At 39.7% G+C, this 22,975-nt stretch overlaps 1 protein-coding gene across 1 annotated transcript; it reads left to right on the top strand.

Moving 5' to 3' along the window:
* Window positions 1-575: 575 nt before the first annotated feature.
* IFNG (interferon gamma) lies at window positions 576-4,042 on the top strand. The gene is made up of 4 exons (XM_009563307.2): window positions 576-698; window positions 2,620-2,688; window positions 3,046-3,225; window positions 3,917-4,042. The coding sequence occupies exons 1-4, from the start codon at window positions 576-578 to the stop codon at window positions 4,040-4,042; spliced, it is 498 nt and encodes a 165-aa protein (XP_009561602.2).
* The last annotated feature ends 18,933 nt before the right edge of the window (window positions 4,043-22,975 follow it).

The raw sequence follows: 22,975 nt of genomic DNA, 5'->3' as shown, positions 1-22,975 counted from the left end.
TGTTTCACAAAAGGACAGCAGTAGGGAAATTTAGATCTCTAAGTGATTCTGAATCAAGCCATAGCAATGTCAGTGGTTACCTTAGAAGAATACCAGAAATGAGCTAACTTGTATACTGACCCTTTAACCACACATAGTATGGTTTTCTTTTCAGATAGCTTGTAACAATACACTTGAGCCACAATGCATACTCCTCAATCAGTATCATAATTTCCCCCTTTTCCCCAACCACGTGTAAAAGAGACTTGTGAATATGCCACGTAAATGTTACCCATTGACGAACCACTAAAAATTTTTCCAGGACCACGCTTTAAGAAAGACGCTTTCGAGGGATTCCCTCTATTAGCCAAAACCAAAGAGTTCTTATCTAACACTATCTTGTTTAAATATACACAGCCTGTGATGACGAAATAAAAAATCTCAAGACCAGGTATAAATACCACTGTCAGGCAGATGAAGTTCAGTCGACTGCTTTCTTCTAATAGATATAACTATTAGAAGTTGAAGCTCACTGCGTTTAGAACTACCATCTCCCAGACTTATCTGAGCATTTTAGCTGAGCCATCACCAAGAAAATGGCTTACCAGACTTGCAGCTTGTTTGTTCTGTCTGTCATCATGATTTGTTTTGGACGTTTTGGAAACAGCTTAATTCTTGCTCAACTTCAAAATGATATAGATCAACTGAAAGCTGACTTTGTAAGTATAGTGTTTTACTGCGTTTCTCCTCTCCTGCTTGTGCTTTAGATATAGTCCAAATGAGCATTGCTTGGAATACTCAATATGTATTGATAGAGGGTAACAACTGAACAAAGTTTTTTAAACAAAAATACGGACAATTTGGTTTTGCTAATCTCTTTCAGTAACATGGTTCAGGTTTTCAATAATGATAATAATGTAGTAATTCACATTTGTTTCAGGGGCACTCTTCCTTTCAAAAGAGCTTCTCCCAGCTACATTCAGTCTTTGATTAGATAGAATGTTTTATAACAAGAAATCTTAATGCAATTTATGGTCATTGAATGAATCTTTACTCAATTCTATTCAGATGCAACTTGTTGACACTTGTTTAGTTTTAGGTTACTAATGTTATTGGGAGATTTAGTATTAGTTAACAGTATAACCAAAATGGAGAAAGAACTTTGGCTTTAATAAATGCATCTGGTACTTATTATTAGTAGTGATAGTACTCTGTTCCCCAAAGGTGGTTCCTACTGCTTACTCTTTTGCATCCTCCAACAGATACTGCTTCTGTATCTGTCACCATGATCCGGCATAGGAATGTTAAGCGATATTACTTCTTTTTAGCTAGAATTTGGATAACTTGAAAACTGTAATGTTAATTCACCTGTCTTCATCTAGGAGGCATTAAAGTAGCCCACAGCTGACTTCAGCTGGGATTAGTCATAGGAATAAATCAACAAGAGAAACACTTCTAATTAACAACTTTTATCCTCAATCTATTTTTGGTTGTTTTTTTTTTTTCCTTAAATGCATGAAAGCAAAGGCAAGAGCCAACTCCTATTTCCAGCTATGAGATTTTTGCCTGTGAAGTCAAAGAATACCTCTGAAGTGTCACACAAAAAAGCCTGGAATGATACTTCACTGTTTACAGATTACTAGGAAACTGGCTGTAAAATTTGCATTATATCTTAAAACTGTAATTACTATATATCTGAGAGATTCTCACTTGAATATATATAACTCTGTCACAGAGATCTTGAGCCATGGTGAGCTTCTTGCACATTTAAAACCCCGGTCTACAACAAGAGCTCACCACCTTTCAGAAGAAGAGCAAAACAAAGTTCAGCAATGTGCTCAGCATGAGGAGCCAATCAGCCGGCAAGATTTCTGTCTGCTTAAAAGTTTTCCTTTTGAACTCACTATATTTAAATTACTGAGCAGACAAAAAAGGAAATAGTGACTGTTGTATACAAAGAGAAAAAGAAGAAGATACACACACAGAGAAGAGGAAATGATTCAGTTTACCTCTCCTTGGTAGGAGAATTGTATTGCTCTTTGTTTCCTAGAATCTGCCGCAGTGTGTGGCTAACAACTGCTGGTTAAACTCCACCTCTGCGAACTCTCAATAGCCCGTTACCCCTATATATCTCCCCTCCTGACTTCGGGCTATTGGGATGTTCTTCAGTTCTACAAACTGTATTTCTATAGTAAAGTTAATTTGTTTCTGTTCCATGTGAGATTTTACTGAGACTGGATAAATTCAGGCTACATATTGCTGGACTTTGTCTTACCAGAAAACATGCCGAGATCTGATACAACAATTTTCTAGCCATTCACTATGCTTATGAAGTTTAATTTTCAGCTCTCAATACCAAAACTTGCAAGGAGCATTTAGTAAAATAGATGGAGTTAAATGTCTCTGTTCAGATGAATTACAGTGGGAGAAGACATTGAGAAGCAGACTGACACTGTTTCTGGCAATAGGCAGTCATCCAATGCGATTTGGTGCTTCGAGAAGTGAAAGGACTGTAACAGCTATAGGCCAGTGGTACAAAAATCATGTCTCTGGTTTTTACTGCTCATTTGAACGGAGAACACAAATTTGCATTGTGATACGTATTGTTTGCATAACAGATATCTTTGTTCTTTTTTGCAGAACTCAAGTCATTCAGATGTAGCTGATGGTGGGCCTATTTTTACAGATAAACTCATAAACTGGACTGAGGTGAGTCAGAGCTAGATATGACAACGTGCATTTCAGGCATGTTGAGTGGCACTTTTGGTACAAAGCAGCTCCCGGGACTAGTGTAACCAGTTTGGGTAGAGTGAACATGAGCAGAGACCACTTTGGTAGCATGGAAATGAGAAAATAATCCCCATGAAAACGTTTCCCCCAAGTTCTTTATAGAGGACCATGAACTGATCGTGAAGTACAGCCAGGTTCAGGAAATGAGTTACAGGTTCTGCTTTATCATGCTGATTGAAGTGGCAGTGGAACCCCTACAGGCTACATCTTCACCTTGTTCATTTTCTTGCTGATGAGCACTCATGGAGCTTTCTTTTTGATTGTCTGTTTCAACAGAGAAATGAAAAAAGGATCATACTGAGCCAGATTGTTTCCATGTATTTGCAAATGCTTGAAAACACTGACAAGTCAAAGGCACACATCAGGCACATATCTGAGGAGCTCTATACTCTGAAAAACAGCCTTCCTGATGGCTTGAAGAAGATGAAAGACCTCATGGACCTAACAAAGCTTCAGGTAAGTCTCTTCCTTTGCCTCCAAGGCATGACACTATATTTTCCAGTTGAGATTTGAGTGTGAATAAAGACAATAATAGTTCAGTAATCTGTCCAGTAACCCCCACCTCACACAGGAAAATGCAAAGTTTCCAGCTGCAGGGGCTGCTATGGGTCTGTGGTGTAGGGTGTCAGCGCAGAAGCCACCCTTTCAGATCCTTGCTGTAGTCTAGCACAGAGGTGCTGTCAACACTGCCACGTTGTCTGCCCGATGGAACTGCTGCTGACATTGCCGCTTGTGGTTTACAAATTGTGGGGGTGGGAGAAGTTGTGCCTGGCTACGTCGTGCCTCTCCTGGCTTTGAAGGCACTTGGCAGTGCACAAGCCACCGGCCTCTGCAGAGGTCTGCAGTCAACACTCCGCTGGAGCTGGTTGCTTGTGGGTAAATCATACATCACCACGATAACTACAACGTAGCTCCAGTTCATAGAATATGGCTGGTCTGTGGCATGTTTCAAAGTAGCACGGAAGGTGGAAAACAAAAATCTGTGACAAAGCAGCTCTTTGTTGTAGGAATTAGGTAGTAGAGCAATTGGAAACTGCAAGTTTCCATCTGGTTTATCCTGGTAGCATTGTAACCTGTAGGATGTGATCAGTAAATAATTATAGCTCTTGGCATGACCTTCGTTCTACTTATTTCTTACTTAAAACAGATGAACGACTTGAAAATCCAACGTAAAGCTGTGAATGAGCTGTTTAGCGTCTTACAAAAACTGGTGGAGACATCAACTTCTCTCAAAAGGAAGAGGAGCCAGATTCAGAGGAAATGCAAATGCTAATGACATCATATAGCCTTTTGTGCTGAGTTTTTGTGCAAATTTTGTTGTGATGCACATTTTTATATTAGTCTTTTTATTAAGTTTTAATACCTTTATTTATTAATATTTAAGTATTTTTAATAATTATTTATAAAGAAACACCAATTAAGTATTTATATCGCCTCCTACTATATAAGAAATGACTGTTTGAAAATCCTGTCTATCTGTTACATGTTTGTCGACCTAAAGATACAGAATGAAGCGATGTTTAGCCAGTTTCCATATGGAAATCCTGAAATGACATTATATTGTAGCCAGCTTTCCATCTGGTGCCGTCTTGAGAAAGGGATACTATAAGATTAATCTCATCATTCCTTTATTTGGCATGGATACAAACGTCAATTTGGGGAAGTTTCTGTACTTGGGAAAACACATTCGTGTCTGCTTACCTCTGAGTGGATCTAAATCCAAATCAAGCAAACAGACATGCTTACAGATATGCAAATGCTGCAGCACTTTCCTGAACTAGGAGTTTGGTAATTCATTGCTGGTAATTATTGTTACACATTCAAATTACCAGGAGGCCAGGCTACTTAGCAGCTCCAAGAAATGTGACTAACTTGCACTGACTTGACTTCAAATCACTGATTTTGAAGAGTTCTGTATTTTTTTTTTTAATTGAATCATTTCAACATGTCTCATGTCATTTTATTTATTTGGAGATGATAATATGGAAGTTTTTATCTGAAGGACTATATTTTTTTAAAGGAATATTATTTAAAACTCTGGATTTCTCAATGGAAACATTTGGAAATTTAGATATAAAATAATAAACAAACAAACAAACTAACAAAGTGTGCTTGCATACTTATTCACCAGAATCTTTGTGAAAAGTAGAATGCTAATCCTGCTCTGTGTTATCACAAATGACAGCCCTGTCCACATATATAAAAGCATATTTAATTTCCTCCAGCCTGTCCAAGATTTGGGAGTGGAAAATGTTTCTTAAGAAACCTGGCAGAAGTAATCTAGAATCTAATACTCCCAGGATTCTTGAGTACTGCTTGTATCTGGATGGGAGCACAATCTTGCTTTTAGGCTTAGATAATTTGAAATTTGCCGGTACTCTGATTTAAAGCAAAAGACACTTTTAAATTTCTCTGCAAGTCAAAGATATAGAGTTCATCCCATCTGCTGGGCTCTCTGTGAGCAGTACAAGCTGGAGGCCAGGGGCTCTTCAGGATTCGGCCAGTCTCAGAGGCTGAGGTTTGGGCTTGGGTTTGAGGAGAGGAGTTGGTGGGACTTCAACATTTTCAGTTCCCCAGGCATTTATTGAGAAAATTGTCTGGGGGCAGACTGGTTGGGCTGACTGGGGAGGGGGCAGGCTTTCCTTGGGATTACTGCCAGCATAATACCTCAGCTAACTCAACAAATAACTGATTCTGCAAATAACACCCCACCAAACCCAATGTTTAGTCGTAATAAGTCCAACAAGTTTAGTTGTAATTGTTTCAGCTCTTCCCACTCCCAGGTGTCTCCCTTCCATTCACATCCTCATTTTCCAGTCGTAACAAAGTGATTCAATGATCCTGGAGACTTGAATTGATTTTAAAGGAAACAGCTGATCTTGTTTGTACTCATCACAGACATGCACATGTATGTGAGATGCAAGTGAAACATCCCTGTGGGATTTCTCCCACTCCAGGACTAAGGACAAGAAGACTCAGTATGCATTCAACATAGATGATGTGTCCTTCTGAGCACATGCTGTTTCATGAGGTATTACTTGAAAGAGAACAGATGTCCTCCAGGGAAGCAAAGGAAAGAAAGAAAAGGAAAAAAAAATGAAAAAGGAAAAATGAAAAATGAAAAATGGAAAAAGGAAAAAGGAAAAAAGGGAGAGGGAGAGGGAGAGGGAGAGGGAGAGGGAAAGGGAAAGGGAAAGGGAAAGGGAAAGGGAAAGGGAAAGGCAAAGGCAAAGGGAAAGGGAAAGGGAAAGGGAAAGGGAAAGGGAAAGGGAAAGGGAAAGGGAAAGGGAAAGGGAAAGAAACTAACTGAGAAGGTTAAAGTTTCATTAGCCATTGGCACAGAGACAGTGAGTCTCATCACTACGTCTTACTAAATTAATACTGTATTTTTTGAATTGGAGTCAGGACTGGTTGAAAGCTACTTTGTTAGATTATAAAATGAGAAGTTTACAGTCCTTCCACACCTTGCCAAGGGGGTTCATGGAAAAACAATTAAGGCCAATGCTATGCACCCAGAAGAAATAACATTTGCCCATTCGTCCTGCCTTAGTTGTGTGCGCCCGCGCCTGTGCCACTCTCTGTGCTGTGCTGCCTCATGCACTCCTGCTGTTACTCTGTTAAATCTGGCTTAAAACAGCAAGGGTTCTGGAGGAGGTTGTTACTCAACTGGATAATTTCCTAGGTTCTTCTCATTCTAGTTCTTGTTAGCAGAAGCAGAGTAGTAGTGAGGGAATGATCAGCTGGGAGATGGAGTAGCAGCTGGCACTGTTGGCAAAATGTATTTGTACACTCCTATTTCAGTAGTTTGGTGGTTTGATTGGTTTTTGTTTCTATCTGTTTTTCATTTCTTTCTGGTTTTCATTTCAGAGGACCTTTATTTCCAATTGGATTTTTTTTTAAAGCTGACTCCAGACAGTGTAGAGATTCACCAGTGCTGCCATAATTATGCAACCACTCAGAGGAATGCAAATAACTGCTTTGTCATATTGGTTGAGTTTTCTCTACCCAATGTAAGTCTTTGAAACCCATTTCTAGAGGCTGCCTAAGATAAACTGCAGAACTAATCATTCCTTATTTTGTTCTGTTAATGTCATAATACTGTTAAAGAAGAACAGCATAAAGATCAGCCTCCACAGGACAACATTTTTTCACCTCAGTTGTACACCATACAAATGAGTGGAATCATGTTTAACATGAAAATCTGTCATCTCTTACATTCATGGCAGGACTTACATTCCTGAAGGACTCCTGGATGAAGACATCTCAGCTAAAATCCTCCTTGCAGTCACCTGCTTTCACTAGTCCAAGAGTGATTATGTGGGTTCTTTAGCTCAGTGGGAAGCAGGAATAATAAAAAAGGCTAAAAACATCCGGAGGTGGAAAAACGCCAAACCTGGCAGACGAGTGTGGGATTTTTAGCCCAAAACAGCTATTAATGCAAAAACTCTCACCTCTCTGTTGTAATGTGTGGGACAGAGAAACGGTAACAGCAGCTTCCACAGTGCACGGAATATATGTAGGCTGCTGAAGTAGGTGAGGAGCAGCGTAATGGTCTAGCAACAGCAACAAATATGACTTTTGGGTGGATTATGTAGCAGCTGTTTCTGATGCAAGATAGCAAAATAAGGCCACTCATCCTCTAGCTTCCTCTTCTACTCTTTTCTTGCCAGGATTCCCTCTCACAGTAGGCAAATTCTTCCTGGGAATCCATAAGAAGGTCTACTCCAAAATTTTACCTGCAGAAGCAAGCAAGGTAATTCCTTGATGCAGGGCAAAACCAGCAGTGGCTATATGGCTGTCACACCATGCCACAGGGAAATCAGAATGAAAGAGGGCTCAGTTCCTGATCTCACCAGGGGGTCAGGAAGTTCCTGCACCGCTCCATGCTCACTGCTGCCTCACAGGCAAATATGTTTTTAGTGACATTGTCCATGAAATCACAGGTCTGAGATGACAAAAACAAGCCAGCTGGGTAAACCTGGTCTCTAAATCAACCCGGGGCTGTGAGTTGCTGCCACTCCAACACCTTCTGGTTGCATGCATCTAGTGTTTTGCATGATCAAGTCCTGCACAGAATCTGATCTCCTTTTAAGCCGTAAGTCCGCTGAGTACCTGGAGATACACAGTATGTATGCGTAAGACAATATATAGTTGTCAATGATATATGCAGGAGTATATTGTTTGGAGATGAATAAGGATTTTTTCGTGTTCACAGCTGAATACACTATTCTTTCCTGTGTGCTGCTTATGTTATAATGCCCATAAAGAACTGGCCATTTTTTTGGAAGATGTTATTAGCAGGAGTAGATTATACTCAATACTTCTTCACAGATTGGATCTATGTTATTAAACAAGATGCAATAAAATATGTCTATTTGCTTAATCACTTCCACATAAAATATTCTTGAAAAGTGTGTCATCATATACAATGAACCTCAAAGCCTACAACAACTTGAAAGAAAGTCATTAGGGTGTTAATGTCATCAGTGGTAAGGAAATTCCCCCATGCTCCCCCTTCTTATAGGCCCCTGAATGTCCAATGACAGATGCTGGTCACTGTCATTTCTCTCTCTAGGGCATGAACAACTCTGTCTTTAGCGCACTTTCATGTTTCCCTGCATTATCATCCTGTGTCTTTCTCTACAGATTTCTGATTGCATCTTCAAAGAATGTAAGTGCCAATGGTTTATGTTCTTATAAGCACAAATTTAGACCTCCCTTTTTATCTTCATCTTTATAAGGACCATTGAACAGAAACACTTTGCAAATAATGCTTTTCTATCAATTAAATTTTTTTTTCAGGGATGTATAAAATATTTGCTCCTCATTCAAACTGTAGTTACATGACTACACTATTTCAAGGAAACATGATGCTAAATTGAGTGGTGCAACTAAAGTTTAAAATACTTACCTGAACTGAACATTTGGCTACCAGGCTAAACAAATGCTAAAGAACCCAATCTCACTCAATTTATAGCAATGACCATGTGCAGTTCTCTGCTATCACTAGTGAAAAGCCAGTCAGATGTTGTTGCCCTGAAGTATACAATTCCTTGTGCACCTAGTACTGCTTGAGGTTTCTGTTACAGCTTGATCAATTTAAAAATTTGCAAAATTAAATGGAAAGATTCCTTTTGATTTAAAAGTTATTTGAATTGGATTTTAGATGTAGATACATAAAGGCTTGGATTTTTTTCAATTATGTCTTGAATGATGGCCCTGAACAAATGACTCTGATAAAAGAGAGAGTACAGAAGAAGTGGAGACTTTAGAATAGATCCTGAACTGTCATGATATTGTATCAAAAAGAACTACCAATGTTCACATTATTTGCTGTGAATATTCTTATTCTCCCTAGTCTCAAAATTCCTCACATTTGCATCTGGTAAACAGCCTTGAGAAGTATGAAGAATGTGGGTTGCTTCACATCATCAGAAAACTAGTATACACCATGGACTCTGTTTAATTTGGATGGTCCAGCCTTGCAGTCTTTTGATTCCTGAATTATGTTTCTCATTTGGACACTCCAGACTCTCAGGGAACAACATTTAGTTATTGCTGGAAAGATTTTATTGCTCACTGTAGAGCTAAACTGTTTCGTTTTTGTTTATAAAAAGATATCCTAAAGCCCTTTCCCTCATTTAGCCCAGTAGAAGAATGTTTGGAATCAAATGGCTCTGAATTTTTGGAAGGGCCACAATTTATTGATAAATGACAAAACTTTCAAGATGAATAAAATACTAGAAAGCAATTAAATCAAGTTCAGTATTTTTCAGAGATTTGTAGAAAATATATAAAATGCTGTCATTCACCCTCTGTCATTCATGTGCTTGTCCTCTTAGTTTGTAGATTAACAAAGAAGTCTAAGAAAAATTATATATGAACCAAGAAATTGTTGAGATTTCTTATCCAAAATAAACAAGCAGTGATGAAAGTCCATATGTGCTACCCAAGTGGTGAAATTTGTGTTACCTATCCAGCAACTGTTTTTTCCATAGACTTTGAAAAAGTTGTTTGCTTCTTCAACATTGCAAAAAAGTAGCTTGGTGTACTTCTGAGGTGGTATTTATAACAAGTGGCTAGTGACATGGATATAAATGGAAAAAATTATTCATTTAAAAACCTTAAACTAGTCTTAGTAATCTAGCTGATCATTTTCAGAGAGTTCTTACGAATTCCAAAATTACGTATAGACCAACCACACAAAATGCTACATGAACAACTGTAGGGAAAGAACAGCAATGAAAAGAAACTCTCACATATTTGAGTCTGTGCCTCCAAAATGAACAATACGTAGCTGGACAAAGTAGGTAGCTTTTAATCTGCACAGAGAAAACCAGAGTCTCAGATGAAAAGTAAAAGTCACTTCAGCTAAGCAGTTTCTATCCAGTGACAAAAGTTGTTTCCCAATAAGCATTTCACATGCCGTATTTTTTTTTTTAATAGCACAAATCCAATTATAATTTCATTTGCACTTTTTACAGAAGTATTTGCCTACCTGTGGGACCCACCTACTGAAAGCCATGTCTCAAACCAGAGGTGTCCTTTGAAGGCACAGTAAGAGTCATCTGACCTCTAGACTGACTAGAGACAAGGAAAAGCTCTACTCTGTCCTTCTACAACTGTTTAATTGCTTCGGGGATTGTTTTTGCCCATAGAGCACTTCTTTGACACATTTTTCATTTTGTTAGACTGTGTACAACATCAATTCACATAGTTTCAATTCCACTAGGCCTTTTTCTACTCCAAAGAGTCTTTGCTGATAAAAGAAAGTGGCTGGCAATACGAAAAGAATTTTCATTAAGAGAATTTTATTACTGGATAGACTTCTTTCTTATTTATTTGTCAGCATGACCTGTCATTTCCAGGACAAGGTGTTTGTGTACATTTCTCCGTGGGGCATTTCTGAAAGCATAGGACAGTGATGTGGCAGGGATCTTGAGAAGTGCCAGGTCAGAATCTCCATCTGAGTTAGCTCTTGCCTCCAGGTGGGACAAAATATGAAAAGCTCTGCTCCTGTTCATTCTTGCTGCTCCTCAGTACCTTCTCTGGCCTCATATTCAGAGTGAATGAGCTACAGCTGAGCATCTGCTTACTGGGTCAGATTGGAAAATGAGCAGTCGTTTGGACTGGCTTTAAGCTTCCTCCTCTGTACTTGTCTCTGTTTTGAATTTGCACTGTTTTCCTGTGACTTCTTTGTAACTCGACATTTTTGTCTCTGGTTACCTGGCCCTCTTTCTCTCCTACTTTCAGGAAATTTCCTTGATTGTTAACCCTGCTTAGTCCTTTTCAGAACTCAGCCTTCTTTAGTAGATGAATAGGGCCCAAACTCATCTTTTCTTAGAAGTGTCCTTTTAGAATCTGCTACTTCCCATAAGATGTGAGCCAGATAAAGCTGGCTAGGCATACAAGAAATCTCTATCAGTTGAATGTATGGGTGTTTGTAATAATACATGCACATCTATTTTTAGAAAAGCCCAAACCACCCTTTCTCCACTGTCAGCCCCCATATCTTAAGAAGACTTCACATCATTCAGCCCTGCACTTCAGCAGTTTCTAAAAAATATTATTTGACTTTATTATGATCATCCCAATTCTCTCTCTATTCTTTTATTTTTTTTTTATCACATTCCCTTGCGTACTGGGTGTATGAAACTTTATAAAAGCCTTGTGAGGTCCCATCAAATATTGTTAGCTAATTCAGTTGATCTGATATTGTTATGCTCTTTCCCTTTCCTCTTTTATGGTATCCACTAATTGGAGAGTTTCTTACTCACCCACATAAGAAATAATGAGTCTAACAGATAAGTGTGGGAGTTTAACTTCTTGTTTGGCTATTTCTTACCTGTAGCTAATTGATTTTATCTTCATAGGAAAGTCTGTAGGTTTAGCTTTTTTATGCTGTTATTGTTTTCTTCCTGGTAATTATTCTCAATTTGTCTCTATTTGAGTTAGAAGAGTTCTCCTATACAAATCCTCCTCATTCACAGGAGGATGCAAAGATGTGCGTAACAAATTCAGCATCGAAGTAACATTTGCTATTCTAATATATCAGCATGAGCACTGTTACTGTTCTGCACCTCCAAGGAGGACTGAGACAGGACAGATGGCGTAGAGTTTAAAGAACCCTGACTGAGGGTTCGCCCAAGGAGACGAGTTTCCTTTTCACTATAGTCCTGCTTTGCCACCCCAAAGTACAAGCACACAGCATAGTATCTTACTGAGATGCACACATCCACGCAGCATGGCCCCAAACCAGCTTTTCTGCAGCAGAATTAATTAATTTTTACTTAGCCCCTGGACTAGACTCTTGATTTTAATCACTAAATAAAATTTTTGGAAACAAAACTCTAACCTTACGTGTGTTGAAAAGGCTGTGTTGAGGGGAAGGTCTGTGACAAAATTCAGCAGAAAAGATCCAGTGCATTATCACCATCTGATAGCCTGGTTTTGTAACACCACACCAACCTCAGAGTGCCAGAGGCAAGCCAAATTTTTCTTTCCACCAGACACAAAATTTTAAGAATTTCTAAGCTGTGTGGACAGAAATTAATCTCTAGGCAGAGCAACAAAGGATCTGCCAGGAACATTGCATGCAGCTCAGCTCTGACCACTGCCTGCCTTCAGCTTGCACAGATGGCTAAACCAACAGAAACCCAAACCATAGACTTGGTGAAATGGGAGGTACTGCTACCACTGCCATAGCTCGTAGCAAGGTACGGCTCAAAGGAGCTGTGGATTCCCTGCATATTTTTCTTTAATACATAGCATTACATACCTGCTCTTGCTGGACCGCTTGCAAGCAGAGAGGGTCTAGCCAACTGTAACAACTTTGAGGTGAGCAAACTTTTATTAAGAAGAGGAATGAATCCCACTGTGATCTTACTCAGTTGTGGTCAAAGCTAAGCAGTGAGCATAGTTCGCAGCAAAGGAGCAAAGAGTTCAAATGCAATGCATTAAAGTAAGCAATCTTATTTAGATGCTCGTTGGTGTAGCTGTTAATAGAAAAAAAAGGCACTAAATTAGTCACAGAGCTATTGAACAAGTTGTCTGTCTGACTCATAAAAAGAAAGGGGCAATAAAGTAATAAAATATATGGGCAACAAAAAACAATTTGTGGTTACTTTTCCAAGACAGTAAAGAAAACAGTAAAAAGGAGTATCTCACATCAAGTCAAGGGTGATTATTACTACAAGGGCATAGAGAGAGACTTTATCACCTGTCGACGGATAGTGCTTTACACGAAAAAGAATAATAGTTCATATAACTTAAAAATCAGGATAAAAAATGTATTAAAAGGGATATCTCCTGGGACAGCTGAAAATTGCTCTGATGCATTTGTATTGCAAATGCAGAAATCAGGGAATGTCACGGTTCTCTCAGCTGAAGAATGAGAAGCAAAATGTAGTTGCAAATAAACTTGTTTAAATGCAAAGCGATTGTGAGAGTTAACCTCACAGCTGCGAGTGAACAGAAGAGCACATCTCAAGTGAGCCCACACAGTGATACGTATCCATGAGGGAACAGGTCTACGGACCCTTCTTTAGGGGACTGAGGAAGGTGACCTGTAGCTCTGGGGTCGCATCTTGGTGTAAGCTGATTGCCATGATTTCCTTTAATGCTGCATGTGAATCTCCATCACCACAGCTGAGGGGTAAACCAACCCAGCTTCAGGGGTGGCGGCTAAGGTGAAGGGGGAGTGTGTGAGAGTGCATTGAGCTCTATGGCATTTACCCTCAGTGCGCTCTACTGTAGGAGAAGCTGAATTCCTTGAATGTTTCCATCCAACTCCTCAAGCCTTTGTCTGCTTCTCCCACTTGTTTTCCGAGGAAGATAGCATTTTCCCTGTACACATTGATTTACCCATATTTAACATGTTACACTAATGAAGCAATTTATTCCTGTAATTTAATTAATTCTGTATTTTCTAGGCTCGTTTACTCATTTGCCATTAAGCTGGAGCGGTAATTACATATATGACTTCTGCTGGAAATGACTCTTTTCCACATTCTTGAGTAGTTATCACTGCAGCATTGGGGTCCCACAGTTTGTTGAGCAAACAGGATTCCCAAGAGATGACAAACTAGGCTGTAGAAGCGGAGGGAACAGTTTCATTACCTTTGCAGAATTTCAGGATTTGTTATTCTACATTGTAGATAATTTAAATTTTGTACCAGACTTTACTTCATTTACTCATTTAATTTTGTTTAAGATGAAATGTGGAGTTTCTCAGCTGAAGCCCTGGGTCACAATGTTTTGTTGTTATGTTTGGGAAGGAGGGAAATTAAAATGGAGCTTTTTGTTACTTCCTTACATTTCAATTTGCTTGTGCAGTAGGGTTAGATATTTAATATTGCACTTACATTTCTCTTGAGTTAGATAGCAAGGTAGATATCTCAAAGTGAAGGTAAGAACACTGGTGAGATCATTTACAAGAGAAATTCAGAGGTACAACAGGAATCTTGTGAGGTTTGCATTTCACTTCTTCACTCCCATCTTCGTGAAAAAGTCGTAGAAAACTTTTTTTTTACTGAATTGGTTATTTCTGTTGGCTAGAAAATTTCAGTTTCTTGTAGTACATTTTGAATTCCTGAGGCAAATGTGCTGACCTCATGTTCTCCACTTTAGACACAGGACTTTCCATCTAGAAGCTCTTAAATCATCTGGTATTCTGCCTTAGCTTTACGCTGTTGGGAAACATGATCAGGGTGTGCCATGTGAGGCCAACCAATTTCCCCATAGCTGAGGCTAAAGTTCTGTGAGGGTTTTTTCTGCTAGAAAAATCATCTAGTGAAACCACAGACTGCTCCTGAGCCTTGTGCATACAGTAGGCTGTGGGGTCAAAGGCACTTACAGAAGGCCAGTGCTGACTTTGTATTATGAGCACAACTACCTCAAATAAAGCACTCTTTATCCAGGAAGTTGCTGTAAAAAAAATGTCAAGAAAATATATGAAAAATAGTATATCCCTTGTAAGACACATTTATTTCAGCAGCTTTTCACTGAAACGTGGTAGCACTGAATTTAGAGGACCAATTTAAAGCACACATACGGTCCTATAAGACTTTTATCCCCAAAATAAAACCAGTATTTCCAGATAATTTATACATAGCCAGCAGATATGTAGGTAAGTGAGGAAACTCCTGTCTACTTTCTTATACTGCTGGAAACCGGACACTATCAGGTTCTGAAACAAGCCAGATCTTTCCTTCAAAATTTTGTATAACCATGATACAATTCAACGAGTGAAGCAGCAGAAAAACAGTCTCCAGAGAAAAGACATCTCTACAATGCACAGAGATGAGAGGGAAAGTAAAAAGCCATGTCAATGCATACAAGTAAATTTTCACACAAAGGAGAAATGGAAATTTGCTGAGAGATTCAGTGGGGATGGAAATGTGGCTAATGTGGCACACTGAGACAATTAAGATTGAAAGATCTTGAACCAGCGTAAACAAGAACACTGCATTGCTCAAAGCCAGAAAAAGCATGCTGAAGTAGAACAAGAAAGAAAATGAAGATACAACAAAAATGTGGCTGTTAATTTTAAACTATGTAGGTGGAAGTAGTGTTGTGTTTGGTGGCGGTATACTTGTAGATTCTGTAGAATTTGCAAGACCTAATGGCAACTGGGATGTGAGGACACCAAGAGAGTTTAATGGAAGGAGATACCTGACTTGCAGACGTGAGGAAATGTTGCTAGCCTGGATCTAGAGGGAAGTGACATAGGAAGAAAAATAATGGTCTATTTGATCAATACCATTATAATTGGTATTGATCATTCATAGAGAGACCATAGGGACTTTATTTTGGGTAGAAAAAGACAAATTCAAGGGGTAGAGTGGATTTTCCTCAGCACAGAGATAAAGTTGAATGCCTGGCTGTGAATGAGTTTATTAAGAAACAAGAACAAAGGATATGAACTACCAAATAAGCAGATGAAGCTACAGGTAGGGAAAGGAAGTATCACAAAAGCCAAGGCATTGAGATAAAAATTGGCAGTTAACTGTTGCATGAGTTTGGGATCCTGTAAGTAAGGGAGAAGTCAGGAAAGACTCCAGTGGAGTACAGGAAGCAGAAGATAGATCTCCAATTTGGAAAGGTGGACATTTTCAAAACAAATCAGTGGTTCTGTATGTGGATAGGATCATTTCTTCAGATGACTTTTCACGAAAATCTGAAGCCAGGCTTATCAGCCGTCAAGGATTTTAACTGATACATCATGAAACAACTCAAAAAGTATGACTCGAGAAATATCAGATAAAGAGAAGCTAAGAATGAATGATAACCATCAACTGAGGTGAGTGAAAATGAAAGCTAAATGAGGAAGGATAAAGCCATTGAAATTCTGAGTGCATGAAATCAGAATTCCACTCATCAGTCAGTCTGGTATTGCACATTTAGCCTGTGGCATAAGGACCCTGCTAGATTTTGGAACAAGATTTTCTAAATTGTAGCTCTACATGCAGACTATAGAGGTGTGCTTTCCAGTTTAATGCCAAATGTCAAATTGTATTTAATGGCAGTTGTTGTTGTGGCATAAAAGGAGCTTGTTTACCACTTTAAGACTTGATTCAGTACAATGCAAGTAACTTGTGTGTGCCAGCCCTCACAAAGTCCTTTTTACATTTGTGTACATAATGGTAGAGAAAGGATTACTGGAGTCATCCTATATGCTGTTCTGTGATCTCCACCAACTTTGGAACTCAATGGACAGCTATCAGCTCTCACCTTTGCCTACAGTCTAACCTGCCATGCTGTTTTAATAGTAATGCATCTTTTTCTTCCCCTGCTGAGGCCAGGTCCCCCTGCTGTAGATATGTATGGTATGACCTTCTGAAAGTACTCTTGCCTAGTTTCTTTTCCCCAGTGCCTGTCAAAAATCAAAGTAAAAGTCTACTCTTCAAGTTAACTGTATGCTGAGAAATTGTGTCTTGCAACAAGGAAATCAGAGTCTGCAGCTGAGGAAGGTCTGTTCTTATCCAAGACAGGTTACAGCTTTAAATAGCTATAGTCCATTCCTATTACTGGAACAAGACACAGTCAGGAATTTTGAAACTGCATCCAAAAATCTGCCGCTTGCGGAGTCTGAGGCGATAGGTGTGCATAGGGTGTGCACAGGGTGTGCATATGATGTGCAGAGGATGTGCAGAGGATGACTTTGTCTTTGGGATTTTAGTCATACAGCTAAGCTATAGAAGCTTTTTCCTATCAACAAAATCTCTTTGATGCCTATGGTTTCTCTGACACTGCAGCAAAAAAATTCACTTTCTCAGGAAGCTTTCCCCATCTCCCACTCTCCCACATCCTCTGCCTAAAGAGAGCAAATGCTGTGGGAACTGCACTGTCAGAGATAGATGCCTAAATTAAAAGTACCGTGGCACTGATTAGCACCATGCCTTTGGGTACATCCCTTTAGTAATAAGCAAATAGAGTAACATGAATCCATACATCCCCTTATTAATAAGCAAACAGAGTAACAAACATCCATAAATCCCTCTTAAGTATCAAGCTAGTGAAGCTCTTTCTCCTATGGTTTCCAGTATAGTCAGGAACCAGAAAATGGCCAAGAAAAGGCTTATACTCCAGTTCACCCGGAGCAGAAAGGTTTGCAGTGCCACAGACTGGGAGGAGAGCTGTTGGGCTGTCCCACAGCCCCCCTCATCCTGGCACAATACCCTGCCCTTGATGGCCAAGAACCCTTTGATAACTGATCTAATCCAGGCCACAGGACTCCGAGATGTCATACACAGCAGCTGGGAACTCCTGGAAGATGACAAAGGTCAGATTACAGTCCCAAGCAGTAACAGCCTCTACATTAGCCCCAAGGAGGGTGCAGGAGTCCTATCATCTCCCAGACCTGGGTTGGCCCCTGGCACCCAGCTGAGGATGCTGGGCAGAGGGCGTTTGTGGCTGGTGTGGTGCAAGTGGGGTGTTTATTCCCCACTCAGCTCTACATTTCTGGTCACATCTCTCACTGCCTCACACTGCTGATCTAGCTGTGTGTGGGAAGTGTAAACAAATGGTTTTCAAAAGGTCAGGTTGGAAAGGTACCTAAAACATGAGCAAATGCAGCCAAGAAAAAAGTACTTTGAATGTTTTCTTGCTCCCCACTTTCTGTCAGCCTGTTTGAAAGGTCTCCAGGGCCTTTACCACACAACTTTCTGCTCTCCTAGGCCACAAAACACCATCTTTTAAAGAAAACGTGCAGTGTTCCCAGTTACTTTCATACTGCAGAAATCATTTCCTCTAAGCAAAAGCAAACGGCTCAGCAGAGACGTGGGGCAATATGGCACCACACAGCTTGTTTCTTTGCCCACTTATGCAACACTAAGGCAAAGCTCATGCATCTGATTATTGAATCCGTGCATACCACGCACTGGCCAAGCAGGGCATAAAGCACCACATAATATTGGATGATGGGTCCTCAAATCCTTTTACACCATCCAGCCTGGGCGGAAATGGAATCAAGGTCATTCTGTTTTAAGTCAGCTGTCCAGGCAGTTGAGGTGTCCAGCCAGCACCATGGCGCTAGGATTTAGTAGTATCTTCCCCCATCCTGGACGAGCATAGTGAGTGCTTATCTCCATCTGCCTGATTATGAAAGATCAGCTTAAGGAAAGATTGACAGATGACAAAAAAGATTTCACAAGTTTTCTGGCTTCTCTTGTCAATGGAGAGCAAAGTGTTGAACCAACAGAATCCTCCTCTTTTCTGGATGGTGAACATGGGGACAAAAGAAAGCATTTTACATGGGAATGATCAACTAATACGAACCCTGGTAGTTCTGATCACCTTCTTTTTTTTCCCTTGGAAAGGAGAAAAAACCGTAAATTTCATTACCAGCATTATTCATTATATGTATCACAGTAGGGAACCTCCAGTTACAGTTGAAGCCCTACAAAATAAAGTTTCAGCTACTTACACTATCTAATACTTCATACCTTATACTACAGATACCTAATGGCACCAACCGCTCCTATTTAAATCTTGTAATGCAAATCCCTTTGGCCCTGGGGGCTACGCTTCTTGGAGCTGCACACATTAATGTGAGATATAATAACAAGTAGAAAACCATGATGTTCTTGTTCTTATGCACAGCGTAGACCAATACAGAGAACAAAACAGATCTTTTACAATCTCCTTCAGAGCTGACTGATCACTAGAAACATCTCCACCCATAAGGCCCTGCAGAGTATCAAGGTTCTTTATGACAGAGGGAAATGTCTGTAAATATCTTAAAAATTATTATTTGCCATATGATTTTTTTCATGCTTGGTACAAGCTGTGGTAGGACAGCAGCCAGTCCAGCTACTGTTACAAAAAATCAAACAAACAAAAATAAAACAAATCAAATAATAGTTCTCATTTGTTACAACGGGCTTGCTTACTTTCATTTTGTATTGCTAGCCCACAGAAAGCTTACAGGAAATTTCAGCTGGTAAAATGTAAATTTACCGTAATTGTGTATTAGCACTAGATGCAGCTGACCACAAGATACATGCTTTAGAGAAAAAATAAGCTTTCGTACTAGCAGGGCAATAAGTGACAGGAAACAAATCTGCCTAATAGTATCACAGGTTTTTAAGCCTGCAGCTCTCAGAAAAATGTATACTGTGTCTCCAAGGAACACCATGAATGTCAATGAAACTCCCACAAAAAAAGAAAAATGGTAGAAAAAGTTAAACTGCTGGGAAAAAAATATGCTTCTACTTTGTTACATTATAGCATTCTCCTCTAAGGGTCAGTGGGACATAATGCACACAAAGCAAAAATCTGAGCTAGGGCACTCTTCCCCTCTGGCGAGGTGAAGAAGTACTCTTCCTCACCAGCCCCATCCAAAAGCAATAAGCAGAGCCCAAAAATAAAATGTCTTTTCTAACTTTGGACCTGGACACGAAAATTGGGTACATATGTTACACAAAGTTCCTCTTTGCTATTTGGGAAAAATATAAGCTTTGACCATCCCAGGTAAGTTGGAGTTCATATTGCTCAGTTGTGGAAGCACTCCTCTGCTGGTGCCGTGGCTGCACTGCTCTCCTCTTCATCTGCAAGCAACAGTGGACAAGCAGCACTGTCAGGTTGTCATGACTCCCTTCTGTCATAGATCCCCTCTTTCAGCCTTATTTACACTGTCGTTGGCCATTCTGAGGCTGTTGTCCACTTCATCCTGACTGATCCTCCCTTTCTCTTCTAGCTCACTCCTTGTCCTCTCCTTGCCACTCCCTCCCTTGTGTCACAGCGTGGTCTGGTTGTGTCCTCATGAGCACAGAAGGCCACGATGAGCAAAGCCCATTAGCACACCTGACCAGGGACTCCAGGAACCTTCTACATGCTGCAAAGAAGCAACCCTGTGAGACTAATTTGATGGAAAATCAGCTCACCCAACTCAAAATGCCATTTTGTGAGACACAAACACTATAACATCTGATTTACATCTATTATACAAAGCAAATTCCTCTGCAGTTCTCAGTGCCCTGGGTCGTGTTACCCGTATGTACCTACTTTCCTATTTAGTAGTGTCCACGTGTTTTTCCCAGTGTTACACTAAAGGAGAGTCTTTGGGGTAGAGAGCTTCTTTTACTGTTTCGGCATGATGGCTCTGGCTATTTGAATAATACAAACTGCTGAGCCAGGACAGGGAGGGAGGTAAACACAACGCGTACACACAGTTTCTCAAATCTCACAAATTCTACAGGGTCCTTGAAGACCTGACCCTGAGTTAGAAAAGTTGCTTGTGAAGCTGAGCCTCAGAGTTGTAACCAACCTAAGGAGTAAAAAATACAGATTAAGCACCCTGAGCACATGGTTTCCTAACAGAAAACTCTGGGATGGAGCAAGGTGCAAAAACACATTGCCTATTAATTACCCTTAAAATTTGCTAGCTTTCTTACTTCTCCAGTGGTGGCCTTTGGGAACTCTGTAAATAATATTTTGAAATTTCAGGATGAGAAAATTTATGAAAGCAGAGATTATTAATTCAGTTTGCAATGTAAAAAAATATAATCCTCCTCCAAACCCAATTAACAATGTTAGAGAAAAAGATGTACCTTGTTACCCCCAAATAAAATTGGTACTAAATGTTGTAAGACAGACCTTGGAAGCTACCTTCAAGGACTAGCCTCTCCCTGCCTTACCACATCCGTCTTTGAAGAGGCAGAAATTTGGTTACCTAAGTGCAACAGGAGAAGATTAGGGAATTCAGACAATGTCATGTAGGATATGAATTCTGCCAAATGACTTCCAAGCTCGTGATAGAGGGACGGGGAGTGAAATGTTTCACCTCAGGCTCTTGGTCAGCTAAAACATTTGACTCGACTGGATGGCACCAACAAGCGTGAGGCTGAGGGATTTGGGGATGAATGACCATGAAGTCTTTAGCAAAGGGTAACCACAAGGTGCCAGCAGCTGCCTCATGAAACCGTTGCGGACTATAGGAATCCAGCCCCTTGAAAACTCAGTAGCCTGTTTTGGTTACTCATCATGTACCAGCAATCCATCCCATTGCCTTCTGTGAAAAACAGGATTTCTTGACAATTATATCTGCACCTTTCCAGGTGGAATTCAGTTCACCTGATTACTAACTTTTCTGAAGCATTTTTCCTGTGGAAAATTGTAGCCTTAATGAGCCAACGAACAACAGCAGGCCTGACCTTGGCAAAACAAAAAGATGAATTATATGATGCTTGTAATGACTTGATGTATGATTAGCTGAGCCAGCATATGGTGCGTACAACAGACTGAGATGTATAGGGCTTGCAGGAGGTCAAAGAAGGCTAGACGAGAGCATGCCCACACAAAGGCAAGTTCCAATATATCTAGCTGGGTAAGCTCAATTCAAAGACATTCCTCAGGAAAATATAAAAAAAATCTATAAATGTGAGAGTAATCACAGCTACCGTTTAGTCACAGGAACAGGCTTCGCTTGTCAAAGGGGATGAGAAATGCTAAGAATGACATTTTCTAAAATGGTCATGTCTTTGAGCCTTCCTTGATTATTTACATTTTTCTCTTCCTTTGGAGCTAAGCTCAGCATTCCTATCTCCTAAATACCTGAAGATATCCAAATGTTAATATCTGAAAGCTCCTAAATGTCAAAAAAACTACCCCTTTTGAGAGAGCTCATACACACAAAAGGATTAGAATGCAATTACTTTGCTTTTTCACATGGTCAAGTAGTGGTATCAGAAACAAAGGTTTTTTTTCTCTCTGTTTACTAGTATGAGGTAGTGCATTGTAGTATCCAATTAATATTTATGCTTCATTGGAGCAAAGCAGTCCAGCTGCAAATGAGGGATAATTTCTCAACCAGAGGAGGAAACTTCCTGTGTTCTTCAACTGCTTTAGGCAGGCAAGTTAGCTGCAGCAGGAGAATCTCATCCAGTATCTTGAAGTGGATTTTCAAGTTATAATACAATACAGGAACTCATTTATCAAAGAGAGAAAAACCCAAGACTTTGCCTCCAGTGACCTTTGTGGCAGCAAGAGTATGTGCTAATTAACCACAAAAGGGCATGCATGGCAGCTATTTATGTGTGTTGAACACTATTAAGGAGTTTTGCGCCTCTCTTAAATCTGCTAGGAACTGCCACAATATCTCCTCAATTCAACCAGCAGCAATCCCTTCTGTAAATCTTGAATCAAGCTCAGAATGAAGATGCAACAGGGACAATAAAATAGGAAAATCTAAAAGAAATTCACATATTTGTAGATGTAAGGGGTGTATAGTTTCTGTAATAGATATAGGGTATAATAAACTCCATGCCTAGACTTACAAATTGCTTCTCTCCAGACAAGTAAAGCAATACCGTTTTGGGCAACGTGTTGTTTCTATGTTAGGATATTGCTTTTCTGAGAGAAATATCCTCTGTAGTGAATCAAATGTAAATACATTCTAAAAGCATAAACCACAGATTTGCAGAGAACAAAGTCTACCAGAAAAATCATTATATAAGCTAGCAGAGTTGCAGGGAAACTTTAAGGGTATTTCTCAGATTATTCACAATGTTTTGGAACCATTTTTCAATAACTCTCCATAATACCTTTATTCCAGAGGAACATATAAAGTATCTAAATTCCACTTTCATCAGGGCATTCAAATCCCTTAGCCTACCTGTTTTAAAACTTCCCAGCTGATTTTGCAGCATGCAAAACTGCATCAGGCTAATAGGAAATTTCCTAAAAGTGATTGTGGATGATTACAGGC

The sequence above is a fragment of the Cuculus canorus genome, chromosome 1 (assembly GCF_017976375.1).
Source record: "Cuculus canorus isolate bCucCan1 chromosome 1, bCucCan1.pri, whole genome shotgun sequence".
In the NCBI taxonomy this organism is placed as follows: Eukaryota; Metazoa; Chordata; class Aves; order Cuculiformes; family Cuculidae; genus Cuculus; species Cuculus canorus.
This window is presented reverse-complemented; position numbering and strand designations above follow the sequence as displayed.